Source organism: Microtus pennsylvanicus, chromosome 8 (assembly GCF_037038515.1).
Source record: "Microtus pennsylvanicus isolate mMicPen1 chromosome 8, mMicPen1.hap1, whole genome shotgun sequence".
In the NCBI taxonomy this organism is placed as follows: domain Eukaryota; kingdom Metazoa; phylum Chordata; class Mammalia; order Rodentia; family Cricetidae; genus Microtus; species Microtus pennsylvanicus.
Genome location: NC_134586.1, coordinates 42,910,204 through 42,934,409, shown reverse-complemented (window position 1 = coordinate 42,934,409; position 24,206 = coordinate 42,910,204). Strand labels below are relative to the sequence as shown.

Sequence of the window (24,206 nt, the reverse complement as noted above, 5' to 3'; positions counted from 1 at the left end):
AGTACTTTCAATTTTCTGTTTCAGTAAAAGAGAAGGAAGATTTACACCCAGATCCAGAAGTTCAGTCAGCAAAAGATGAGACTTTTGGTGAATACAGGTAAATGTAACTTTGTATTTCATGATCAGTTGAAAGACTTCCATCAGGTTTGTCAAGTGGAGAACATTCTTTGTTTTTAACTTAAGTAATGGAACTACAACACACTGATTTTATAAAAGGAATTTTACCAATGGTTTCCTTACCCCACCTCTGTCCCCATTCCCTTTCTTCCTTCCTGCCTCCCCCCTCCCTGCCTCCCTCCCTCCCTCCCTTTCTTCCTTCTTTCCTTCCTTTTTTCCTTTTCCTTCCTTCATCCTTTTTCTTTCTTGTTTTTCCTTTTTATATATTTTTATCTACTCTTGTAAGAACTGAATTATTATGTGCAGGGGTGGAGGTGTGTTAAGGACCACAGTCTGGATAGCAACAAGTATCAAGATTGCTTGGTTGAAGCTCTGTGCATAACACATGTCACGTGTAATATTCACACAAACAAGAAATTGAAACATCTTAGAGCCACTCTGAGGATTGCCTTATGGACATGATTACTTTAAGTTTTCATTCATGGACACAGATTTCAACATTCTTTGTGCATTTATAAAATAAAGAGGTTCCAAACCCAACTCTATGCATGAGCTTAGACTTAAAAGAAAACCTTGCCATATTCAAATAATATTATCAATCAAATTGAAAGACTAAAAGGTGAACAACTATTTCTGCAAGGCAACGAGGCTGGCAAAAGAACTAAGTGGTAAATTAGTACTTAAAGCATAGAGTCACTGATACCTGTTTGAAGAGTATTATTCAGTGTATGAGTTCAATCAGGAAGGGACAACATAGCAAGAAGTCTAGTACAACAGCCAAATTCTCCAGTTACACATCTCTGCCTCACCCTGTGCCCATTATATTTCCTAGCTTTCTTTCTTGAATTATCACCACTCCTTAGTCAGATCATCTCTACTATCTCTATTGTAGCAAGAAAATTACTATCAATTTTGGACTTATATTGATGTTATTATATATGATTCAAGAATCTCTACCATTTAAGAAACCTAGCTGGCTCTCACCGACTCAGCTCTGAATCTGTCTGCATGGCCAGGGATGTGGGATACTTGTCTCTACTCTCCTGTTGCAGCAAGAAAAATATTATAAAGTTTGGACTTATATTGATGTTATTATATATGATTCAAGAATCTCTACCAAATAAGAAATCTAGCTGGCTCTCACTGGCTCAGCTCGGAATCTCTCTGCATGGCCATGGATGTGGGGTACTTTGAGTAGTTGACCTGGAGTAACTGATACAGACCTGAGCATCACTATGCCTCTGCTGGTCTCTATGTGCATCACTTCCCTTTCTGCTGATTGGGTGCCTTCTTTTATGCTTTTATATTTTTTTTAAATTTTTTTTATTGAGAAAAGGAAAAAAAATGAAAAAAAGTTTCCGCCTCCCCCCAGCCTCCCATTTCCCTCCCCCTCCTCCCACCCTTCTCCCCCTCCCTCCACTCCTCTCCCCTTCCCTCTCCAGTCCAAAGAGCAGTCAGGGTTCCCTGCCCTGTGGAAAGTCCAAGGTCCTCCCCCCTCTGTCCATGTCTAGGAAGGTGAACATCCAAACTGGCTAGGCTCCCACAAAGCCAGAACATGTAGTAGGATCAAAACCCCGAGCCATTGTCCTTGGCTTCTCATCAGCCCTCATTGTTCGCCATGCTCAGAGAGTCCAGTTTTATCTCATGCTTCTTCAGTCACAGTCCAGCTGGCCTTGGTGAGCTCCCAATAGATCAGCCCCACTGTCTCAGTGGGTGGGTGCACCCCTCGTGGTCCTGACTTCCCCGCTCATCCTCTCCCTCCCTCCACTCCTCGCCGGGACCTTGGGAGCTCAGTCCAGTGCTCCAGTGTGGGTCTCTGTCTCCATCTCCATCCATCATCAGACGAAGGCTCCATGGCGATATGCAAGATACTCGTCAGCATTGCCACAGGATAGGGTCATTTCAGGCTCCGTATCCCCAGCTGTCCAAGGAACTAACTGGGGACATCGCCTTGTGCTCCTGGGAGCCCCTCTAGGGTCAAGACTCTTGCCAACCCTCAAGTGGCTGGCTCCCTTAACTAAGAATTGTGCGTCCCTGCTCTCCTATCCAACCTTCCTTTATCCCAATCCTCCTGTTTCCCTAAGTTCCCCCCATCCTCCCCTTCTCACTTTTCTCTCCCCTTCTCCCCTAACCCCCATCCCACCCCACCCCCAAGATCCCAATTTTCTCCCCAGCAGTTTTGTCTACTTCCCATAGCCAAGAGGATAACTATATGTTTTTCCTTGGGTTAACTTTCTTATTTAGCTTCTTTAGGTTCACCAATTGTAGACTCCGTGACCCTTATTTATGGCTAGAAACCAATTATGAGTGAGTACATCCCATGTTAATCTTTTTGTGTCTGGGTTACCTCACTCAGGATAGTGTTTTCTATTTCCATCCATTTGCATGCAAAATTTGAGAAGTCATTGTTTTTTACCGCAGCGTAGTACTCTAATGTGTATATATTCCACACTTTCTTCATCCATTCTTCCATTGAAGGGCATCTAGGTTGTTTCCAGGTTCTGGCTATTACAAATAATACTGCTATGAACATAGTTGAACAAATGCTTTTGTCATATGATAGGGCATCTCTTGGGTATATTCCCAAGAGTGGTATTGCTGGGTCCAGGGGTAGGTTGATCCCGAATTTCCGGAGAAACCGAAACACTGACTTCCACAGTGGTTGCACAAGATTGCATTCCCACCAGCAATGGATGAGGGTACCCCTTCCTCCACAGCCTCTCCAGCAAAGGCTATCATTGGTGTTTTTGATTTTAGCCATTCTGACAGGTGTAAGATGATATCTCAAAGTTGTTTTGATTTACATTTCCCTGATTGCTAAGGAAGTTGATCATGACCTTAAGTGTCTTTTGGCCATCTGAACTTCTTCTTTTGAGAATTCTCTGTTCAGTTCAGTGCCCCATTTTTTAATGGGGTTAATTAGCATTTTAAAGTCTAGTTTCTTAAGTTCTCTATATATTTTGGAGATCAGACCTTTGTCTGTTGCGGGGTTGGTGAAGATCTTCTCCCAGTCAGTAGGTTGCCTTTTTGTCTTAGTGACAATGTCCTTTGCTTTTATGTTTTTTGTCAAGAAGATCAGAGGAGAGAAAGACAGGGGTGGCTGTAAGGAAAAAGAAAGAAAGAAAGAAAGAAAGAAAGAAAGAAAGAAAGAAAGAAAGAAAGAAAGAAAGAAAGAAAGGAGAGAAAGGTGTAAGGGAAGGAAGGAAAAAACAAGTGAGTAAAAAGAAAAAGAATGTTAGCTTGGGAAAGTTGTGGTCAGTGCTGTTGTACTGATTGGAATATTCATCCTGATTATGTCTGAAATGTAAAATTAGGATAATAATTGAGTATTATCTCAATTCCCATGCAAAATGAAGCCAGGTATGTACTTCTGGTGTATGATCTTCAGGAGACAGGCTTTTGACAAGAACTGTGGTCTCACCTGAAGTTTTGGCTGACAGTAGATCTGCTTCCTTATGTGTGTGTTGCCAGAGCTTGGTTACATCCAGACCTAGGGGTTAAGAACTTCAGATTTTGGCAAGCCAGAGTCATCCTCAATTCCATGCCACGTGGACTTATCTGCATGATACTTAGTAATATCTAGCTTTAGGCAAGGCAGACACACCAGATTGAGTACCCAAGAGGCAATTCATAGTATGTTGATACCCCAATCTTAGAACTTACATCTCATTGCTCTATTTTTTCTTTTTCTTTCTTTCTTTTTTTTTTATTTTTCGAGACAGGGTTTTGTTTCCTGTCCTGGAACTAGCTCTTGTAGACCAGGCTGGCCTCGAACTCACAGAGATCTGTCTGCCTCTGCCTCCCGAGTACTGGGATTAAAGGTGTGCGCCACCACCGCCCGGCTCATTGCTCTAGTATATTCTATTTATTGTAGGTTCAGCACACATTTAAAGGGAAGACTTTACACAATTGCTCACATTCCTTTTGAACAGGGATAGCTGAGGTCTGAGGACAACTGTTGACAAGCATTTTTATGAAGGGAAACAAAACAAAACAAACCCCTGAATCTATTCCTTGTCCATAAGCTTATTTGTCTACACTCTGCAGCTTCTCTGAAAGGATTGGTCATTTTGTTTCCCTATATCATTTACAGTTACAGCCTTTCAAACAGTCAGTATGTTTTCTGGCATTTTATTCCAAAACTTAATATTCATCAGGAATTTTTGTCTTTTTAATGTTTCATGAACTTTCTTATGTGCTTTGCCCTTAGATATATGTTTTTATTACTCGTTATCTGGCCCCAAAATCAATTCCACAATTTTTTTATTTTTATTTTTAGAATCTCAGTGTCCTCATTCTGAAGCCTGTTACCACACCACACAGATATCTTGATTTATGCTGATGTCAAACACAGATACCCAAACGTTCCTTTCCCAATAGTGTGTCAAACACAGATGATTCTTGTCATCTAGTCACTTAGTAACTGGTACTTAAAACTTTTTTTTTAATTTTTAAAATCATATATATAAAGGGCATAACTTCGTAAATATTTTGTGGCTTAAGGCTTGGTTCTCATAATGAGTAAAACACACATCAGATATCATATTAATAGTATTCACAATGATTGATATTTTCTTTTAGAACTTATTATTTCACAATTCCATATGTATATATAGCACTTTGTTCACACTTGCCCATTATCTTATCTTACCTTCTTCTCTTTTGAGCTCAAGTCCTTAGTCTTCCTAACAAGGGCTTTTCCTGCTTTGCTGTGTACTCTCTCCCTTTCTCCCTCTGTGTTAAATAGATAGACAGACAGATAGGTAGATAGGTAGGTAGGTGGGTAGATAGGGCTGGGACCTAATTTAATCAATGTACTTTTAACAATTTTAATTGAAAATTTTATAAGAAACTAAATTTGGTTGGTTATACTAAACAAAAGAGAAGGATACAGGAGTTTATATGACCAAAATAAGAGATAAAAGATCAAAGCACAAGGCCAAGAGGAACAAGAGTGCATAAAGCAAGGAAAGTAACACTTGTCTTCTGCCCTTAGACCACTGAATAACAACTGCTAGTGGCATAATTAGGTGACTTATAAACAGCAGAATATTTCTCACAGTCCTGGGACTGGACAGTGAGATCCAAGTCAGGACAGGATGAGTGTGTGCTGAGTTAACCATCTCACTTATGGATGCCCGTTTCTCCTGTTCTGCCCTGGAAACTGCAAAGCTGCTTTCTGGAGGCCCTTTCACTAGGGCAAATCCCTTTCATGAGGACTGTTCTGTGACTGCTAATCTCCAGTGAGCCCACACACCGTTGTTATCCTACTTGGGGAAAACAGTTTAGCATGTGAATTCAGGGAGCACACAGGTAACCAACCACACTAGAGCCTCAATATGAATCAGCACGTTGCCATCTTCATGTCCCGAAGCAGGTCCTCAATTAAAAGGGAAAGACAAATGTGAAAAAAGCAGAAAAGTGTTCCTCAGTCACGCAGAATAAAGAAAACTAGTTATGGCTTTTAAAATACTTACTTATTGATGTGCCATTTCAGCTGCATTTCCCTGTCATTTGTGTTAATATGAACAAGTTGAAAATTATCGAACCCGTTAGCACTTGTGAAAGAGTCTGGCTCCTGTACGTGCCTGTGAATCTGAGCTCCCGGCGAATGGCTCTGTTTTGTTTTCTAGTGACAGTGATGAAAAGCCTCTCAAAGGAAGCCTTCGGTCCTTGAATAGGAACATGCAGCCCACAGAGAGTGCTGACAGCTTAGTGGAATATGGAGAAGGAGACCACTCCATATTCAATGAAGATGGATCTTTTATTGGCGCCTACACCGGAGCTAAGGAGAAAGGGTCTGTTGAAAGCAACGGAAGTTCGACTGCCACGTTCCCACTCCGGGCCTAGGCACAGCACATGCACCACCGCTGGCTAGCACATGCACCACCGCTGGCTAGCACAGTCCTCCCCAGTCTCTTCTGGGGAGCAAAATCTTTTACAGAGGAGTGGAAACACGTGTCCAGAGGCTGACATTCTGACATTCTGCAATTCTGCTAAGAAAAATAGCACTGCCTTCAAAAAGAAAAAAAAAAGTCAGATGCCAAACACTTCAGGCCTGTGTTTCGTTTATGGTTTTGGTTTTGGGTGCTCAAAATGCAGAACACAAAACAAATCCTGTACTTAGTTCCACTTTGACTGAATCCAAAGTTCCTCTTTTACATATTCCACGTCTGCCTGGTTCTCCTGTTCGGTGTGTGTGCATTAATGTTGCTAACTGTGTGGGTTTCTCTGGATACACAGTTGTATTTAGTTTTTAAGAACTGTTTTAGTGACTTTGATTCACTACAGGTTAAAAGATTGTAAGCAAGTAAGCTGGTTATTTAAAATGTAAAAAGGAATATGAATGTCTTATTAAACACTTCATGGAATCTATACAGTCTGAAGTTATTATTTAAAATTTAGTAGTAAAGGTCTTAGATGATCATGCAACTTGTATTTATTGAGCTCCTAACTATTTGCCCAGAGGCTACCATTTTTATGCAGAGTTACAATGTTTTCAATTTCTGAATGATTGTCTTCAATTTCCGTCAGTGTGGTAACTCTGTATCTATCTATCTATCTATCTATCTATCTATCTATCTATCTATCTATCTATCTATCTATCATCTAGCTAATTTTCTTCTTTACTTTCTTCCTTTCGTTCTCTTGCTCTTTCTTTCTTTCTTTCTTTATTTCTTTCTTTCTCTCTCTCTCTCTCTCTCTCTCTCTCTCTCTTTCTCTCTCTTTCTTTCTTTCTTTCTTTCTCTCTCTCTCTCTCTCTCTCTCTCTTTCTCTCTCTCTCTTTCTTTCTTTCTTTCTTTCTTTCTTTCTTTCTTTCTTCTTTCCTTTCTTCCTTTCTTTTTTTTTATTTTTTAACTTGAACTAACTGGAGCTGCAGAAGGTCAGAGGTTATTTTAAAAAGAGAAAGAAGATGTTGATGATTGTATTTTGTATCTTCATTTGTATGTTCACAGCATTCAGCCTTTATGTTTATAGACTGGTTCCCTTGGATATGTTTTATGAATGCCTTGTACATATTATATTAATATTTACACATAGTGTTTTATTTTGAAGTGAGAAAGAGAACATTAATAAGCATGATTGTACAGCTAAAGTGTATATAGTAGGATGCTGCTTTCATCCTTCAGGGGCTAACCCAGCATTCCAGATTCAAGATTACATGAATAATTGGATTCTATTCTTATATTTCTCTCCTTCACATGCTCTCAAAATAAAATAGCATATAACGATAGAGGGAAATGCATTCATATTGTTCAAAATAAGTTTTGGAGTGGATTCCTTCCCCAGTCTCCAGCAAATAAAATTATTTACAGTAGAATATCTTATATACCTGTTAGTTTATATCATATTGTAAATGTATCTGTGGTGGTATCATCATTTTTAATGTTTTCATTTTGTCATAGTTAGTACAGGGTCAGGGAATTTAGTTTCCATCATGTGGGCTACCAGTCCATCTAAAATGGTACGGAAGTTTTAGAAATACCTTGAAGAACTCAGCACATATAAGTAAATAATGGATGCTAACACTCTCGTGTAATGGAAACTTTTAACCTCACCATGAAATTATTAACTATGTTGTGATACAGTGCAGAGATTTAACTTTACTTTGTGTAATTACTGGCATATCCTTACTGTTTAGTCTTCATGTTTAATTGATATGATGTGCTATGTTGCTTTGGGGTTTTAAAATCATGGATAGGAAAATGACCAATGCAGTAATGTACACAAAACATACTTTTTAAATCTTATGTCTCTTCTAGAATGCATAGGTAGGAAAAACCTGTTTTCTCAAAATCATGGATCTCAATGTTTAGCTACTTTCCTGGAAATAGTAAAAGAAAGGGGGCAGATATCTTTATTCTCTAGCCTGTATGAGTGTGTAAGGATCTACACATCCACTGTGGAAACTGATCCCCAGTGCCATCTGATGACTAAGGCACAGATTGCTGGAGGAGCCTCTGTCTTGTGCCATTTTAGGTGGGGGGCTGTGGAACTGAGCTTCACAGAAAATAAAGGATGTGACCGACAGTAAATTACGCTGTTATTCTGCCTCCTTCTCCTTATCATCATTCAAAATGTAGTTTGGAAAGGGTCATATGGGTTGATAATAATAACCAACAATGTAGAACTGTTACATTAAAAATTTAATAATCTCTAAGTCTAATGTTGATGCAAATACTTACATTTTTATTCCAAATGACGGTTGAAGAAAATGAGATTGTGCAATAACCCCTTTTGCTAGCTTCTGTGAACTTCTAAATACTATTTGGCTTCATTCTGTTGTACATCTTCAGTAGAGCAAGACAAGATCCTTGGAGTCCTTTGATTTTAATTGTAGAATTGGATTGTTCAGTGTGCTCAAATGAAAACACATCCAGCAGGTTAAAGTGGATTTTATTCTTTTTCTCTCTTAAACAATGAGGGGCAGACTCTGTGATGTGCAATGCTGATTACCATTGGGCAATAATTATTTGGGAAATGCCCCCCCCCTGAGTTTTAAGGCAGCTGCTAATATATACAACTTTGTTCTTAACTGGTTTTGCAGTAACTTTCTGTAGTCTACTGACAGTATGATTTTTAATGTAAGTGCTTGTATATAACCTCCAGGATTGTGGATGGGGATAAGTTCAGAAAGAACTGTTTGAGGGTCAGGGAAATCTGTGTTCTCTTCCAGGTTCCAGCACTGACTATACATAAAAACCTTAGGCATATTGCTGAACTGCTTTAACTCCAAACTGTGCTACAAAAGTGCTAATGTTTGCTGCCACAGGGTGTTCTTTTGTACTAAGAAAACTTACGAATGATAAAATCTAAGATGCCTTTTAACTTCATAACCCAACCTGTAAGCAAATTAAGTATCAAAAACTCACCCCCACATGCACCAACTCAATTTTCCCCCTCTAAGCACATAAATATATTTTTATAGAAAACAGATCTACAGAAAATAAACTAAATCTTGCTGTTAAGTGTGGAGTACGATTTGCATATGCCATTGAAAATTAATAATCGGAAGAAAACTAAGCAGGGTCTTTGCTATACAAAAGTGTTTTCCACTCGTTCTGCATGCGTATTTGTAAGATGTGAAATCAGTAGATTTATTCTCTTGGTATAAAGGCATCTGATATTTTAGATGTACCCATGTTTATAGAAAACTGTAGAGCACAACGGACTTAACGCTATTTTCTACTCATGGAAGAGATAGAGGACAATAAGGAGAGATGTCGGCTGCTTTTCTAAGTATTTAAAACATATTTGCCAATCGAAAACCTAAATATGTTTACATGCCATGAAGGCGTAATTCTCGTAACAACTTTAAATTGGTTGTAGTACTGTGGTTTGTGGTAGTAGATGTATCCTAGTGTTCCTATAGTGAGGTAAGTAGGGCTGGGCCAAAGCTACTTTGATTTGTCTTCAACTGACTGCATCGTCAAAGAGACAAAAAGTACAGAGGGCAGGCTCATCTGGTTAGCTTTTCTGTTCTTACATAGATTAATGTTCACAGTAGATCTTTATTCGCGTGTGTTTGTGTTGTAGATGGTGTTTGTATCATGCTTATGGATTATGTGTGGTTCAATACTATTTTCATTACACATGAAATTCAGCTTTCAAATAAAAGATTGACTTCGTGTACTCTAAAGACGTCTGTGTCCCTTTCTATCTAATTAAAAGCAGAATTTACATTGCAAGCTTAAACTTGGTTCCTACTAATTCTGAAACTATAAATAAAGCATAAATTAGTTAAGTCTGAAGAAGAAGAAGAAGAAGTGAAATATTTTATTTGTATCACTGTGTTTACAGAAAGACTACTTGATGTCAACAAGGGCTAGAAAATACACCAACTTCACAGTTACAATGAATGCAAATTAACATGTATATATTTTCGGTTGGCTTATTTTTCAGGAAAAAAAAGTAGCAATGTGTCATTTTAATAACATGTGGTATCCTTTATCTTCAAAGTGGATAAAAGTTAAAATTGACATATTCTTTTAAAGATGGGATGCCCAATTTTCTGAGTATTTTGATATTTAAAATATTTTGCTATGTACCTTATACAACTTACGGCAGTTTACCCAAAAATCTCCTTTTTCATTTTGTACACTAGAGAACAAGGAAGTTGGTAAGTCAGTTAATATTACACAGTCATTCAGGGCAAGAAATTACTCCTAGGGCCATTTGAGTCCCAGACCTCTAATTTTTATACTGGTCTGTGTTTTTTATTTTCTCACCCCTTCACATTCTCTTAGAAATGCTTAACGAAGGTGCATTGAACTTACTGTGGCCTGCTGAGCATGGAGACAAATGACTTGGTTTTAAAATATTTTGAGAAGACTTGGAAGAGGGGGGAAAGGAATGTTAATAAGTGAGTGTGGGCCGGGCGGTGGTGGCGCACGCCTTTAATCCCAGCACTCGGGAGGCAGAGGCAGGTGGATCTCTGTGAGTTCAAGACCAGCCTGGTCTACAAGAGCTGGTTCCAGGACAGGCTCCAAAACCACAGAGAAACCCTGTCTCGAAAAAACCAAAAAAAAATAAAAAATAAAAAAAATAAGTGAGTGTGGGCATCCTAAAACATAGTAGGCATTCAGAAAAATCAGTGGTTTGCAAGAGAATTGGGAATACCAGGTTCCACTGATACTGCTTAGGACTTGAAAAAGAAGCTCCTCCCAGGATGGACATCCTCAGGAGCTGTCTAGAATGCTTTGAGTTGGTATTTGCGTTACACTATTAGAAACAAAAATCTACAATGGGGCCTCTTCCTCCCTTTGCTTTTCACATTTGCTTTCTTGGAAAATATCACACAGAGATTTTTAAACCATATGTTGTTGGACTCACAGGTTGGTTCACAGTGTCCCACTTATGGAGAGCCCTTATGGAAAAGTCGGCTTTAAATCAGACAAGTACTACTTCTTAATGCCACTCAGTGTGTTGTGTTGCTGAGCAATTGGTGCTATAAACATGTGTGCATCATCCTTACAAGACATACATAAGCTGAGAAAGCTAAATATGTTTCCTGAAAGAAACATTAAATACTAAATGGTGTACTGTACAGCAAATAAATATATAGATACTTTTGGGAGAGAGGATAATGTTTATTGGCTTGCCTATGAATAACAGAATGTAAAATTTAAAGTTTGCCAAAGTGAATATATATATATATGTATATATATACATATATATCATGAATTCTGTAGAAAACAATTTCATCAAAAATATTTTGAAAATGCTGATACAAAATAATGAAACTGATGTATTGTATACATTACTAACTGCTGAGAGTATGGTATCCAAACATATGGGAGCCAAGATTTATTTTGCAGATTCATTCAAAGGCTTTTCTCATTGTATTATCTGCCTAAAATTTCTTGTCCATCCGAGAGTTCGATTGCCATGTGCAGACAGATGACGTCACCTCACTTTTAGCTTAGTGCTCTTCTACACTATAACAGGTTTACACGTGACTTTTTCCATGAGAAGTGAATTTCACATTCAAAAAGGAAGGCTTCACTTTCTCTTCCAAACCTAGAGTGGTGACACTGGTCAGTGTCATGCCTTTCCAGGCTCTGCGGCTGTTGCTGCCATGAGTCTCCTGGATCCCCCCTTCTCCACACTCTGAGCACCTTAGCTGGACACCTTCTTGCTATTTTTTTTTATCTGCTCCAGTTCCCCTTCTCTCCACCATCCTCTGAAGCAGATTTTTGTTTAAAGATATTTTTATGTTTTATTTATATATGTGTCTGTGTGAGTGTATGGCACATGCATGCTGGTACCCACAGAGGTCATGTGAAGGTGTTTGATCCCATGGAGCTGGAGTTAAAGGCACTTATGAGTCATAGATATGAGTGCTGGGAACCAATCTCAAGTCTTCCCGAAGAGCTGAAAGTGCTCTTAGCCATTGAGGCATCTCTCCAGCTCAAAAGGTGATTATAAAGGTAGGTACAAATCAGCATACAGTGTTCCTTTACTATGAACATGGGTAAACAGAATGTGTAGCTATTTTGTTATTTAAAAAACAGAAATCTTCCATTAACTTTTCAAGTCTGTACATAATTCTTAGGTTCCTTATTTTCCTTCCTTTCTCTCTTCAAATTAATTCTGAGAATTGTATCAACCACGACCACTGCTTTCCCGCTTTGGAATCTCTAGTCCTCCATCATCTCTTGCCAGTCTCTCCTAAAGTAAGGAACTCTGCAAAGACTGTTATGCACATTACTTAGGACTTACCTTGCCTGGGACAATTCCTCAATATGATGACCTAAGATGCAATAAGGCTTCCGAAAGACCATGATACTCAGCCCAGAAGTATTAAGAAGTTAATACCTAATAGGCCATCCGTTTGCCTACTGTAGAAATGGACATTGTAGATCAAGTTCTTCAACATTATCTCCTACCCTGCTTTCTTGTCCCTTCCCTTATTTGGCATGATTTTGAGGGAAATAGCAATTCCAATGGTGGTGACTCAGTCATGACCTTCTTTTGGATCAGTATCTTTCCCCTAATGTGGGCTGCATAGGCTTACACTCAGTAGTAAATAAGCATTTCGTAAAGGGGTAACTGCATGTTCTGCCATTAGAATCTCAGGCTAATCCTTCTGTCCTTTATCAGTTCTTGATGTCCACCAAATTCGTTCTTATCTAAAGACTTTGAAATTTCTCCTTTTCCCTCAACAGATTCAATAATCTGTTTAAGCTGAATATAATTTCTTTATGGAAGCCTTCTAAGACTTTCAAAACTAGGTCAAATCTTATTTTAGGACACGCACACCTCTCTTATTTATTATTAAAAATTTTGTGGTTTTAATTTACCTCTTTTGATATTTGAATACTGAAGGCGTAAGTCACAAACAATGCCACACCAATTTGGGATTATGATTAATAGGGTGATATTTATTTAAAGGGGAAAAAACTTACAGATCACTGTCCCAGGCAACAGCCCTCTACGCAACGCAACCAGGAGTCTAGTCGCCAGGAAGTGAAGAGAGAGAGGAGAGGGAAGTGGCTGCTTTTTTAAAGGGAGAGAGACCACGCCCCAATGGGCTGGTATCTCAGCGGCTATTGGCTGGAGGAGTGGGAGGATCTCCCGCAACAGAATACCATCTTTTCCTTCTGTAAGTTTAGAAACTCCACAGATTCAGGAGATTCATTCTCCTTTTCATTGGAAATACCACCCAAATAGCACAATGCTTCTTATCTGACGGACAGTCATTCAATGTCTGCTACACAGAAGGAGTCTGAAGAAGCAGAGGCAATAATTGCAAACTATGAAATACCTCTGAGATAATTTCAAATATTTACATGGAAGCAAGCTGTGTGTAATCCTGGCTGCTTTGATCCTGGTTGTTCTAAAGTAAGGCAAATGTTTCCATCGCCCATCCAGGAGCTCAAAACAGGCAACTCAAGAAGCATGAATGGACAGGTCAGAAGATGGAAAAAAGTATTCTGGAAGGATGGCCTCTGGACATGGCATGGCTTTTACACACATTGCCCACAGCAGCTACGGTCACCTTCACAAACCAGTCAGTTTCAGCAAAGAAGGAGGGGGAACTCCCAAGGTCCCAACCGTAGCTGAGAAACTGTTGGGAGTTTAGGGCTTCTGGTGAAAATTGAGTTAGCTTTGTTTTTTCTTATTTTTTAAATATTTTTTTAAATTAATTCTTTGAGCCGGACAGTGATGGCGCACGCCTTTAATCCCAGCACTCGGGAGGCAGGCGGATCTCTCTGAGTTCGAGGCCAGCCTGGTCTATAAGAGCTAGTTCTAGGACAGGAACCAAAAGCTACGGAGAAACCCTGTCTCGAAAATCCAAAAAAAGAAAGAGGAAAAAAAAATAATTCTTTGAGAACTTTCACATCATGTACCCCAATCCTACTTATTCCAAGTCTGTACTCCTCCATTGTGGGCCCCTCAAAAGAAAAGATAAAAAAGCCAATGATTTTTTTTTTTAAATAAGACGTACAAGGGAGTAACTGCTGAGCGAGTGAGCCAGAGCCAGAGACTGCTGAGGGTCCTGATGTGAATGTGGCACCTTCAAGGGCGTAGACCTAAGCCAGGACCCCTGTGGGCCTGGGCCTGAGTCTAGGACCTCAGAGGAACTAGGCCTGAGCCAGGACCTCTAACCCGTCCAGGCATGAATCTGGGACCTCCGAGGGAATAGGCAGGAACCAGAAATCTCTGTGGGTCCAGGTGTGAGTCTGGGACCTCAGAGGGAGTAGTCCTGAGCCATGACTATGTGGGCATAGTCAAGGGGGAGATTCATGACCACGCTAACACCAGCTGGTTCCACTCCTAGGCAGTTACCACAGCTGTGTGGGGATAAGCTGGACTATCTCCCTCCCTAGTCCCTCAGGGGGCAGCTGTCGGTGCCCAGCTCAGACTGTTAAACAGAAACAAAAAACAACCCAGTTCAATGACAACAAAAACAGGGAAACCCTGTTTGCCTTGTGGCTAATCCGCAGCCCTGGTCACCCGTGCAGCTGGACTCGCATGTATTTCTGTGTGCGCTTGCATGTGCTCTTGTGTGGGTTAGCTAAGGCCAGGCTAAGAACTCTAGGAGACAGATGGTTAGGCCCTGGCGGGCAGCACCAAAGCCCCAGTGCTGAATGTTCTGAAGACACTGAAGTCAGGGCTGGAATTGATGCTGGGGAAATCCCCGTGGGAAGAGATGCTCGTGGGTCACTAGAGAAGCCGTGGGCCTGTTAAGGAGAGTGACTCTATCCCTTTCTGCCTTTCATCAATTCTCTGAGTTCCTGCCAGTCTAGAGGACAGACCACTAAGAACACCCTGAAGCTTCTGTACTTGGAAGACAAGAAAGTGTGCCACCTTGTGGAAACATGTAGTATTTTCCCCTGAATTTCTTGTCTATCAAAAATAAGAGGCAAAGGGGCTTTCTCAACCATGGGGCATGTAGTGTCAAACATTCGCAAACACTAGGCCATGCACAATGACCCTTTTGGAGGGGTGCAATGCTTTATTTGAGTGCATCATAATACACAGTCATTTCAGAGGCATAAGAGCAACTTGCTGTAGGTACCAGCTGGTAAGAGGAGCAGAAGTCTGAAGCGGCCATTTCCATTCCAGAGAGGGTAAAGACTCCACTGGGAAAGGTGATAGAAGTTACCCCCTTCCACCTTGGGGAATCCTCAACAGTTGTGGCATGCCCTGCAGAAAGGGCAAGCCCCACCTCTTCACCCTGCACAGCGCCAGTGCGCCCTCTGCTGGGAACAAGTAGGACCAGAGCGTTCTTTGAACACAAGCAGATGCCAAGCAGATGTGTTTGTGTGGTTATTTTGGATGGCTGGGAACTGTCAGCTCCATGTGGAACGGTGGGCTAGAGGCCACCACAGGAGCCGGGGCCTATTTATAGTGCTTCCGGGTTGGCAAGAGGTGGAACTAGAAATCCAAGCCCTCACTGGTAAGGGCTGTCTGCTGTGCGTTGGGCGCTGAGGATGGATACTCAGTGCTTAGCTCCAGGACTCTCAGGAAAATGGCAGTAAAGGTGGGTCAGTGTAGACAGAAGCATGACAAAGGCGCAGGTGTCCTGGTATTTCTATCTTAATGACTTTGGACCTATATTAACCACTATCTGGGCCTCAATGACAGGAGGCAGACAGCTCTCTGGCAGTGCTCTGGGAGGAGAGAGCAGTGACGTGCTCTGGGCACCCTAGCTAGTGAACTGAGGCGTCACTCCTGCACCCAACAGAAGAGGGCAGCAGGCATTCACGAGGGGCAACATGGACTCGACTGCACCTGCTTTACAGCTATGTACTTGGACCAGAGTCGGGAGAGAAACAGTGGGTGTCAGAGGAAGGAGGCAGCAGAACAAAAATGAGAAGTTCAAGGACTATCAACGTGATGCCCTCGGTCCTCTTTCTGCATCAGGGCACGCTCTCTTCACCCCACAGACAAGACACTCAGCCTCCTCTCTGCAGTGTTTCAGCTTCCCCTCCTCTTCCCAGCTCTGCAGTTCTCTCTCTGGGGATACCAGTACCCAACAACTCTCTCTCAAGTCCTTGCAAAAGCCTTCTGCTGGCTGGTAATGCTAGTCACACCTTGCTGGCTGTGTCTGAGGGCTTATGTTTGTGTTAGGCAGGGCTGGGGAGGGCACTGTGGTAGAACATGGACTTAACTGTCATAGAAATCTATGTGGGCTCCAGACTGGAAGGTGTCCTTTTGCAGCAAGCTCAGCAGTTTCTGGGCTGATGTCCCACAATCCACCAGCTTCCCATTCGATTTCAGCTTCTGCAGTCCATTCCTTATCTCTGGGTACTTGGAGGATTCTCGAGCCAACTGCTGCATGTCTGTATCCAGGGGACCTAGAGGACAGAAAGCACAAGGGAAGGACAGAGTGTGTAGATCCCCACTGTGTGTGGAGGGTGGAGCCGCGTCCGGTCTGGCCTGAGGTTCCATTATGTTACCTTTTACATTCTTTTCTTTCTTTCAGTAATGTTCTCTCTATGGATTTCTCTTTTGAAATTCAGGGTACTCTTGTCTTAGCCTCTCCAGTACTGGGATTATAGGTGAGGGCCACCATGCCCAGCTCACATTATCACTGAGTTTTAGACTCAAAGCTACAGTCCATGAAGCATGGTTTAAAATCAAGATCATCCTCTCTGGTCCATGCAACACCTCTTCCCAACATTCCTACTTGCATCCGTACATACGTGGACCCTGCAGGTTCCCTACTCCTCCTATGTCCAACCAGGGACCATGTGAGACTTCCAGTATGGCCTCAAGCAGGTCCAGGCCATAACTTTGCTTTTCTCCTTTCTTTAACACCTCCTCTAACTCTCTGATAAATTCATCTGGCTGCACTTTGCTGGCTCACATGGTTCCTGAAAACCCCCGGATGGGGGCTCAGTTGGTAAAATTCTTGCTGTACAAGCACTGGGACCCGAGTTCAGATCCCCAGTAAAAAGCCGAGTGTAGGGGATCTGAGAGAGAGATGGCTCCCTGTTAAAAGCACTTGCTGATCTTGCAGATAACCAGGATCTGAATCTCAGTACCAACATAGTGGATCACAACCATTTGCGAATTCAGTTACAGGAGATATGATGCCCAGCCCCTCTTTCCCACCCCATTCAGTGTTCCAGCATAGTTCAGTGCCTGCTCACCACTCAACAATGCCTGCCTGTCTTTGAGCATTTATTGCAGCTGGCATCCATGAAGCTTTTCTAGATGTTGGGGGATACATGGAGAAATAATATATGGCCCTTGAGGGAGAAAAGCAGACAGCTAAACATCTAAAGGTAATGTAGTCTTTTGTTTCTTAACTTTAATTTATTTATGTTCATGTGTATGGGTGTTCTGGTCCACCTGTTAGCCAGGCAACTCCTAACGCTGAGTCCCTCTGCCCCTGACCACGCTAACTTCTTGGAGCCTGTAGTTTCCATGCAAGATTAGGAGTCATGACTGAGGGGTGCAATATATTCTTTGGATTCTTTCCTAAGAATACACACCAGGGTCCCCACCTTGCCCAGCCCCCAGATAGGTAGCAGCCAGGTGGGGAGGAATCAAGGGCAGTATCACCCACCTACCTGGAGCGTAGCTTAGCACCCTCACGCCAGGTTCCTCAGCAGCTAGGACCTGGTACAACATGTCTCGGGCAGCCTTCCCGGCGCAGTACAGCGCCCAACTCTTATAGGGCTGCAGGGCACACAGAGACGAGATGTTAACCACGGTCTTGCTGAGGTCAGGGCTATCCGGGAAGGCATTCAGGGTGCCCGAGGTCAAGCAGAGCATGGAGGTCAGGTTCAGAGTCCAGTAAGTGTTCACCTCAGCTGGGTCGGTCACGTTCAGGAAGCCTTTGGAAACATCTCCAAGAGTGCCTGAGAAAACAGGACCGAATAAATGACACAGCAGTGGGGGCTTTGTTCTCAGTCTTTCACAGTCTCTCTTCATATCTATTTTGCCCACCTATCCCAGCTCTGCAGACACCCCTAAGGCAAGCTAAGAATACACCTGTCTGAGTGCTCTTCAGAAAAGCAGAGGATCTGTTTAGAGACCTGATGTCTTGACTCACGCTCCCACCAGGAGGCACTGCTCAAGGCGTTCAAGAAAGTTCTACAGGAACTTTAGACAACCAGGCTGTCTCCACTTGGACTCTGGACTTTGAGGGACTACCCAAATGGTGACAGCCCGCAGCCCCAGCCAGGTCGGTCTGGTAGGCGGTATCACCTGCATTGTTGATGAGCAGCAGGCGCTGCAGCCCCTCGGGCCTGGGGAGCTCGCGCACCGCGCACAACAGCTGCTGCACGCCGGCCTCGGTGCAGAGGTCGGCGGCTGCCCGCACCACTTGCAGGCCTGGATGCTGTGTGCCCAGCTCCTCCTCCAGCGGCCGCAGCGCTGACTCACTGCGTGCACTCAGGAGCAGCACCGAACCGGGCGACAGCAGCCGGGCCAGCAGCGGGGCCAGGGCGCGGCCGAAGCCCCGAGAAGCTCCAGTCAGAACGCAAACGGTGCGGCCTAGCAAGCCTCCCTCCATTCCTGGAGCTCAGCAGCGCGCGCAGCTACTAAACTGGCCAGGGGCGGGGCCTACCCTTGTCCTTGGGTAGTGGAAGAGCTGGCCACCACCCACCTGTGTCTGGGTGAAGAGACTCACCAATAGCCAGGGAGGCGTGGCCTGGTATGACTTCCAGTCCCCCTTTCTAGACTGGTTGCCCCTTGAGCCACTCCCACAAGCTCAGCCCCTTTCTGGAACTGCGTGTTCCAGAACTGGCTTGCTCCACCGGGGTTGAAGTTTGTTTTCATCCTTACAGGGCATACCAGGAAAAGACCAGTGACAGCAGTGGATAAAGTCCTTCCATGCCTGTGTAGAGTCTGGGGTCCCCTTGCACTCTGGGTGACAGCAGCTTCCTTTGGAAGAGTATAGCAGTACCCCCAGAAGAAAATGAAGAGGACACTGGAAGAGAAAGGCTGAGTGAGAACGGCAACAATCTCATAAACAAGATAATGATCCCTCATGTTACAGTAAAAACACACCTTGATTCCTTGGGACCTGAGGACAGCAACCTTAGACTATAAACCCGTGTCATGTACCTATTAAACCACTTTATAATCTCAAATGGCAAAGAGAAAATCCTTTAGGAAGGCATAGTGGTACACACTTGTAGACCCAGCACTTGGGGAATGTCGGAGGATAAGGAGTGTAAGTAGATTGTAACGTTCCATTCTCAGTATGAGACAAGCTAGAGTTGGTTGGAGTGACAGACAAGTTTAGGATGCACTAAGCCCCTCCTCCCTGGCTAGTGCTAGCCTCTCTGTTTCAGAAAGCTACAAGTGGTTTGCTTGGTCACTTAGCCAGATCAGAATAGGAAAGTCATCAATCAGAAGGGGCCAGTCTCAAGTCCCAAATTATTTATTGGATGAGGATTTTGTCTAGGCCAATGAGATGGGAGAATTAGGGGGTTGTAAGTCCTATATGCCCATAGGAGAGAGAATAGGAATGTCTCTTGATACGTTTTTTAAAAACCACTGTCTTGCAGCAAATCAGTACCTTGGCCATTTATGCCTTTCCTCTGTGCCAGAGTACCTTTCTGCAGAACTATATATTTAAAACCACCTAGTTTTTACTAGTCTCTTGAGTTTGTTATTATCTTATTTCCAAAAGGGGTTGAAGGATCTTTCAGGCTATGTAATGAATTCAATGGCTGGGCTATATACTACCCTGTCTCCAAACAAAACACAATACAGAAAAAAAGGGGGTAGGGTGGAGAGATAGCCCAGATAGTGAACTGTTTGCCTTGCTGACTTTGAACCCCAGAACCCACATTTTAAACACTAGGTGTGGCTGGATGATGGTGGTGCTTGCCTTTAAGCACTCGGGAGGCAGAGGCAAGTGGATCTCTGAGTTCGAGGCCAGCTTGGTCTACAGAGAGAGTTCCAGGACAGCCAGGGCCACCTAGAGAAACTATATATAGTTTCTTCATACATACGTGAAGAAAGAGAGAGTCTTGAAAAACCATTCTAAAAAAAGCTAGGTGTGGTGGTGTGTTCTTGTAATCCCAGCACTGTGGAAGCAGTACACATCCCCGGGGGCTTTCTGGCCAGCCTAGCCTTCTCGGTAAGCTGTTCCACACCAGTGAAAGAATCTGCCTTTTAAAAAAATGATTTAAAAGGTGTACAAACATAAAGAACTACAAACATTGTCCTCTGGCCTACACAACTCCCCTACCCCGTCATCCCTACACACATGAACAGGCACACGTGTTAACACAGAGAGAAGGAAAAACAGAAAAAGGAAAGAAAAGTTCCTCATATGAAATTAAACATATGGAGACCTGCTTATATCTTTTTAAAATCTCTTTCAAACATTTTATTTATCTATTATTTATTTGTCATTTTTATGTGTATGGGCATTTTGCCTGCATGCATGTGTGTTGGCCACACCTGTGAAATGCAGAGTGGAGCCAAAAGAGGGCATCGGGTCCCCCTGAAACTGGAGATACAGTTGTAAGCTGCCTTGTGGGTGCTGGGAGTTGAACCATGGTCCTCTGAGAGTAGCAAGGGGCTATACCAGGCTTTCTTTTGGGCCGCCAACCAGTTCCCAAATCATGACACAGAGACATATTATTAGTAATGAATGTTCGGCCTTATCTTAGGCTCGTTTCTGGCTAGCTCTTATAGCTCAGGCTGTTTCTCTTTATCTATGTTTTGCCTCAGGGTGTTTTATCTTTCTTTCCTCTGTGTTGCCTACTCTGTCTAGCTGACTGGCAGCTGCCTGGCTTCTGGTCCTGGATGTGTCTGATGTGGGAACGTCTTCTGTTTTGTGTTGATTTCATTGGTTAATAAAGAAACTGCCTTGGCCATTTGATAGGCCAGCCCTTAGGTGGGTGGAGTAGACAGAACAGAATGCTGGGAAGAAGTGAAGTGAGGCAGAAGCAATGGAGCCAGCCGCCAGGTCAGACATGCTGAATCTTTCCTGATAAGCCACCTTGGTGCTACACAGATTATAAGAAATGGGTTAATCAAGATGTGAGAACTAGCCAATAAGAGGCTAGAACTAATGGGCCAAGCAGTGTTTAAATGAATACAATTTGTGTGTTGTTATTTCAGGGCATAAGCTAGCCAGGCGGCCGGGAACTGGGTCGCAGGAAGGGGCCTGCCGCTCCTTCTACATGTGTTCCTCTCTTTCTCCCTAGTTCTCTTCTTCTTCACTCCCCAGCCTAGAGTCCTCATCCTATTTATTCTCTCTGCCTGCCAGTCCCACCTCTCCTTTTCCTGACTAGCTATTGGTCATCCATCTTTTTATTAGACCAATTGGGTAGGTGCCTTAGGCAGGCAAAATGAAACAACACATGTTTCCATAATTAAATGCAGCATAAACCAATGTAACACACCTTTACCCCATTAAAATAAGATTCCACAACAAAGTGCTCTTAACTGCTGAGCCAACTCTCTAGCCCCCTGTTTATAGATTTCAAACAATGTAACAGAAAGACAGTGTTTAGTGAGGCTGCCTGTAATTCTAGCACTCAGGAAACTGAGACTGGAGGATCAGATTTATGGCCAGCCTCAGCTACATATTAAATTCCAGGCCAGCCTGAGCTACATTAGCCTCCCCTCCCAAATAAGCCCCACACAATCGCATGCAGGGCTGTTAAGTCTAGGCCTACAGGATGCAGTGTTTCTTAACATTTCTTTTTGGAGTTAGAGAGACAGCTCAGCAGTGAAGAGCACTGATCACTCTTCCAGAGGACCTAAGTTTGGTTCCCAGCACCCACATGGTGGCTATAACTCTAGTTCCATGGGATTCCATGCCTTCTTCTGACTTCCACAGGCATAGACATACACACAGGCAAGCATTCATTCACATAAAATACATAAAATTTTAAAAATAAATAGAATTTATTTTCATTATTTAGACTAGACTTATTTTTATGTCTATGAGTGTTCTGCCTCTGTGTATGCATGTGTATGTCACATGTGTGTATATATATGTACCACATGTATATTTATGTATATATGTGTACCACATGTGTATGTGTACCGTGCGTGTAGTATGTTTGTGCACCACATATATATGTGTGTGTACCACGTGTATATGTATATATGTGTACCACATCTGTATGTATGTTTGTTCACAATATTTGCCTGGCCTCTAAGGACGTCAGAAGAGAGCTCTCATCCCCAGAACTGGAGTTACAGATAGTGGTGAGCTGCCCTGTGGGCACTGATAACTTTGGTCCTCTGTAAGAGCAGCAAATGCTCTTAACTGATGAGCCATCTCTCCAGGCCCTTTAAGGAATGTGAAAATATCTCCACATGGTTCTCACACACAAACAAGCCTAAGAGCTGCTGTTAATTTTTTTTTTTTTTTTGCAGTAGAAATCTCAAAGTATTTTGAGTATTTTAATAAAGGATGTAGTTAAAAGATTTAGCCACTAGATGGAAGTGTCTCAAAGCTTAAAAAGTGCCTCTTGAAAGTATGCCGTGGGCCCTTTCTCTCTCTCTCTCTCTCTCTCTCTCTCTCTCTCTCTCTCTCTCTCTCTCTCTCTCCCTTCCTTCACTTTTGTTGTGTATATCACCATCACTGGATGCTGTCTTCTTTGTATGTACTAGGGTTGTTTATTCTCCTTTCACTTCTAAACTATTGTCTCACTGTAATCATAAGAGACATTATTTAATGCAAATGGAGAATTTTAAGGCCATTTCTAATCTTGAAGGGTGTTTTGTAAATGTTAGCAAATGCATTTTCATACAATCAAAGATACATACAGTCACAGTTTACTTTTCTTAATTCCCATAGAAATAAATAAAAGTGATTCTGAATTGTTTAAATTACTAAAAATTTTTAAACAAATTAACATGTATTAGGTTTTTTTTTTTTTGTTTTTCTAGATAGGGTTTCTCTGTGTAACAATCGTAACTGTACTGGAAGTAGCTCTTGTGACCAGGCTGGCCTTGAACTCCAGACATCCACCTGCATCTGCCTACTGAGTGCTGGGATTAAAGGCATGTGCCACCACTACCCAGCCAGTATTAATTTCTTTTTAATACACATAAATGACAAAGATACAATAATAACACTGTTTTCAATATATAGAGGCACACATAAAATAATAGTATCATGTTATGATTTAGATCTTTTTAATTTTTTTTTCACATGTTGCATGTATAGGTGTTTTTCCTGCATGTATGTCTGTACCACATTTGTTCCTCGAGTTCATAGAGGCCAGAAGATGACATTGGGATCTATAGAACTGAAGTTATATGTTGTTGTAAGTTGTTATATAGGTGCTGGGAACTGAATCCTTACCCTCTGTAAGAACAGGTGCTCTTAACCACTTAATCATCTCTCCAGCCCCCATTGTTTGGATCTTAAATATCTCTCAAATATTAAAACTTTGGTTGTAGTCCCGTACTGTCACTGGGGAAGGGTGAGAAGAGAGTAAGTTACAAGGAATGTGCCTTTAAAGAGACCAGGGTTCCACTTCTGTTCTTTCTTCTGACCCCTCCAGCTACAGTGGCTTGGTTCCACTGCAACCTCCATCAGGTTCTATCTTCCTACAGACTCAAAAGCAAGGATTCTGGTTGCCATGGGTTGAAGTTTCTGAAATGGTGAATTAACACAAAGCTCATTTTCCTTTTGGTTTATCTCAGATATTTCCCTCTGCTCTGGAAATATGATGAAAGGCTTACCAACAGCACATGGCTCCTATACAAATAAAGGAAAAATTTGGATATGTCAATACCTTGGGAGTTTTCATAAAGCTACATACTGAGCATATTTATGGTCATTTTGGTAATTCCTTACTGAAGAACAGGGCATTAAAATAATCTTTGTGTCTTGCAAAGAATCATAACTAGGTGAAATCTGAATTGAAATGTGTGCTAGCTAATTTTAGGTCAATTTCACATGAGTTAGAATGATTTAGGTAGAAGGAATTTCAGTTGAAAATATACTCCACCAGATTGGTCTATAGGCAAGCCTGTGAACTATTTTTTTTTCATTGATGATTGATGTATGAGAGCCCAGGTCATTGTGGGTACTTTCATAACTGGCAAGGTAATTCTGGGAGCTATGTACAAGTGGGCTGAACAAGTTATAGGAAACAAGGCAGTAAGCAGTACTCTTCCATGGTCTCTGCACAATATCC

The 24,206-nt window shown here is 42.2% G+C and overlaps 2 protein-coding genes across 15 annotated transcripts in view; one reads left to right on the top strand and one right to left on the bottom strand.

The window, feature by feature from the left end:
- Positions 1-9,757, top strand: part of Chl1 (cell adhesion molecule L1 like) — a 207,511-nt gene extending 197,754 nt beyond the window's left edge. For all 14 annotated transcript variants that reach the window (XM_075983320.1, XM_075983328.1, XM_075983325.1 and 11 more), the window contains 2 exons: positions 25-97; positions 5,751-9,757. In XM_075983320.1, the coding sequence (XP_075839435.1) occupies positions 25-97; positions 5,751-5,967 (290 nt within the window). In that variant the 3' untranslated portion in view covers positions 5,968-9,757. The remainder of the gene's footprint in view (positions 1-24; positions 98-5,750) is intronic.
- Positions 9,758-15,059: 5,302 nt separating this feature from the next.
- LOC142856205 (sepiapterin reductase-like) lies at positions 15,060-18,627 on the bottom strand. The gene is made up of 3 exons (XM_075983314.1): positions 18,286-18,627; positions 17,646-17,936; positions 15,060-16,424 (listed from the first exon to the last, which is right to left on the bottom strand). The coding sequence occupies exons 1-3, from the start codon at positions 18,590-18,592 to the stop codon at positions 16,234-16,236; spliced, it is 789 nt and encodes a 262-aa protein (XP_075839429.1). The 5' UTR covers positions 18,593-18,627; the 3' UTR covers positions 15,060-16,233.
- Between the last annotated feature and the right edge of the window lie 5,579 nt (positions 18,628-24,206).

Bases quoted from the DNA above. Each gene is read 5' to 3' on its own strand.
- LOC142856205 (XM_075983314.1), bottom strand. From the start codon at position 18,592: ATGGAGGGAGGCTTGCTAGGCCGCACCGTTTGCGTTCTGACTGGAGCT. The intron at 17,937-18,285 runs GTGATACCGCCT...CTGTTTTCTCAG, and splicing joins GCTGCTCATCAACAATGCAG to GCACTCTTGGAGATGTTTCC. The intron at 16,425-17,645 runs GTAGGTGGGTGA...TCTGTCCTCTAG, and splicing joins GGTGCTAAGCTACGCTCCAG to GTCCCCTGGATACAGACATG.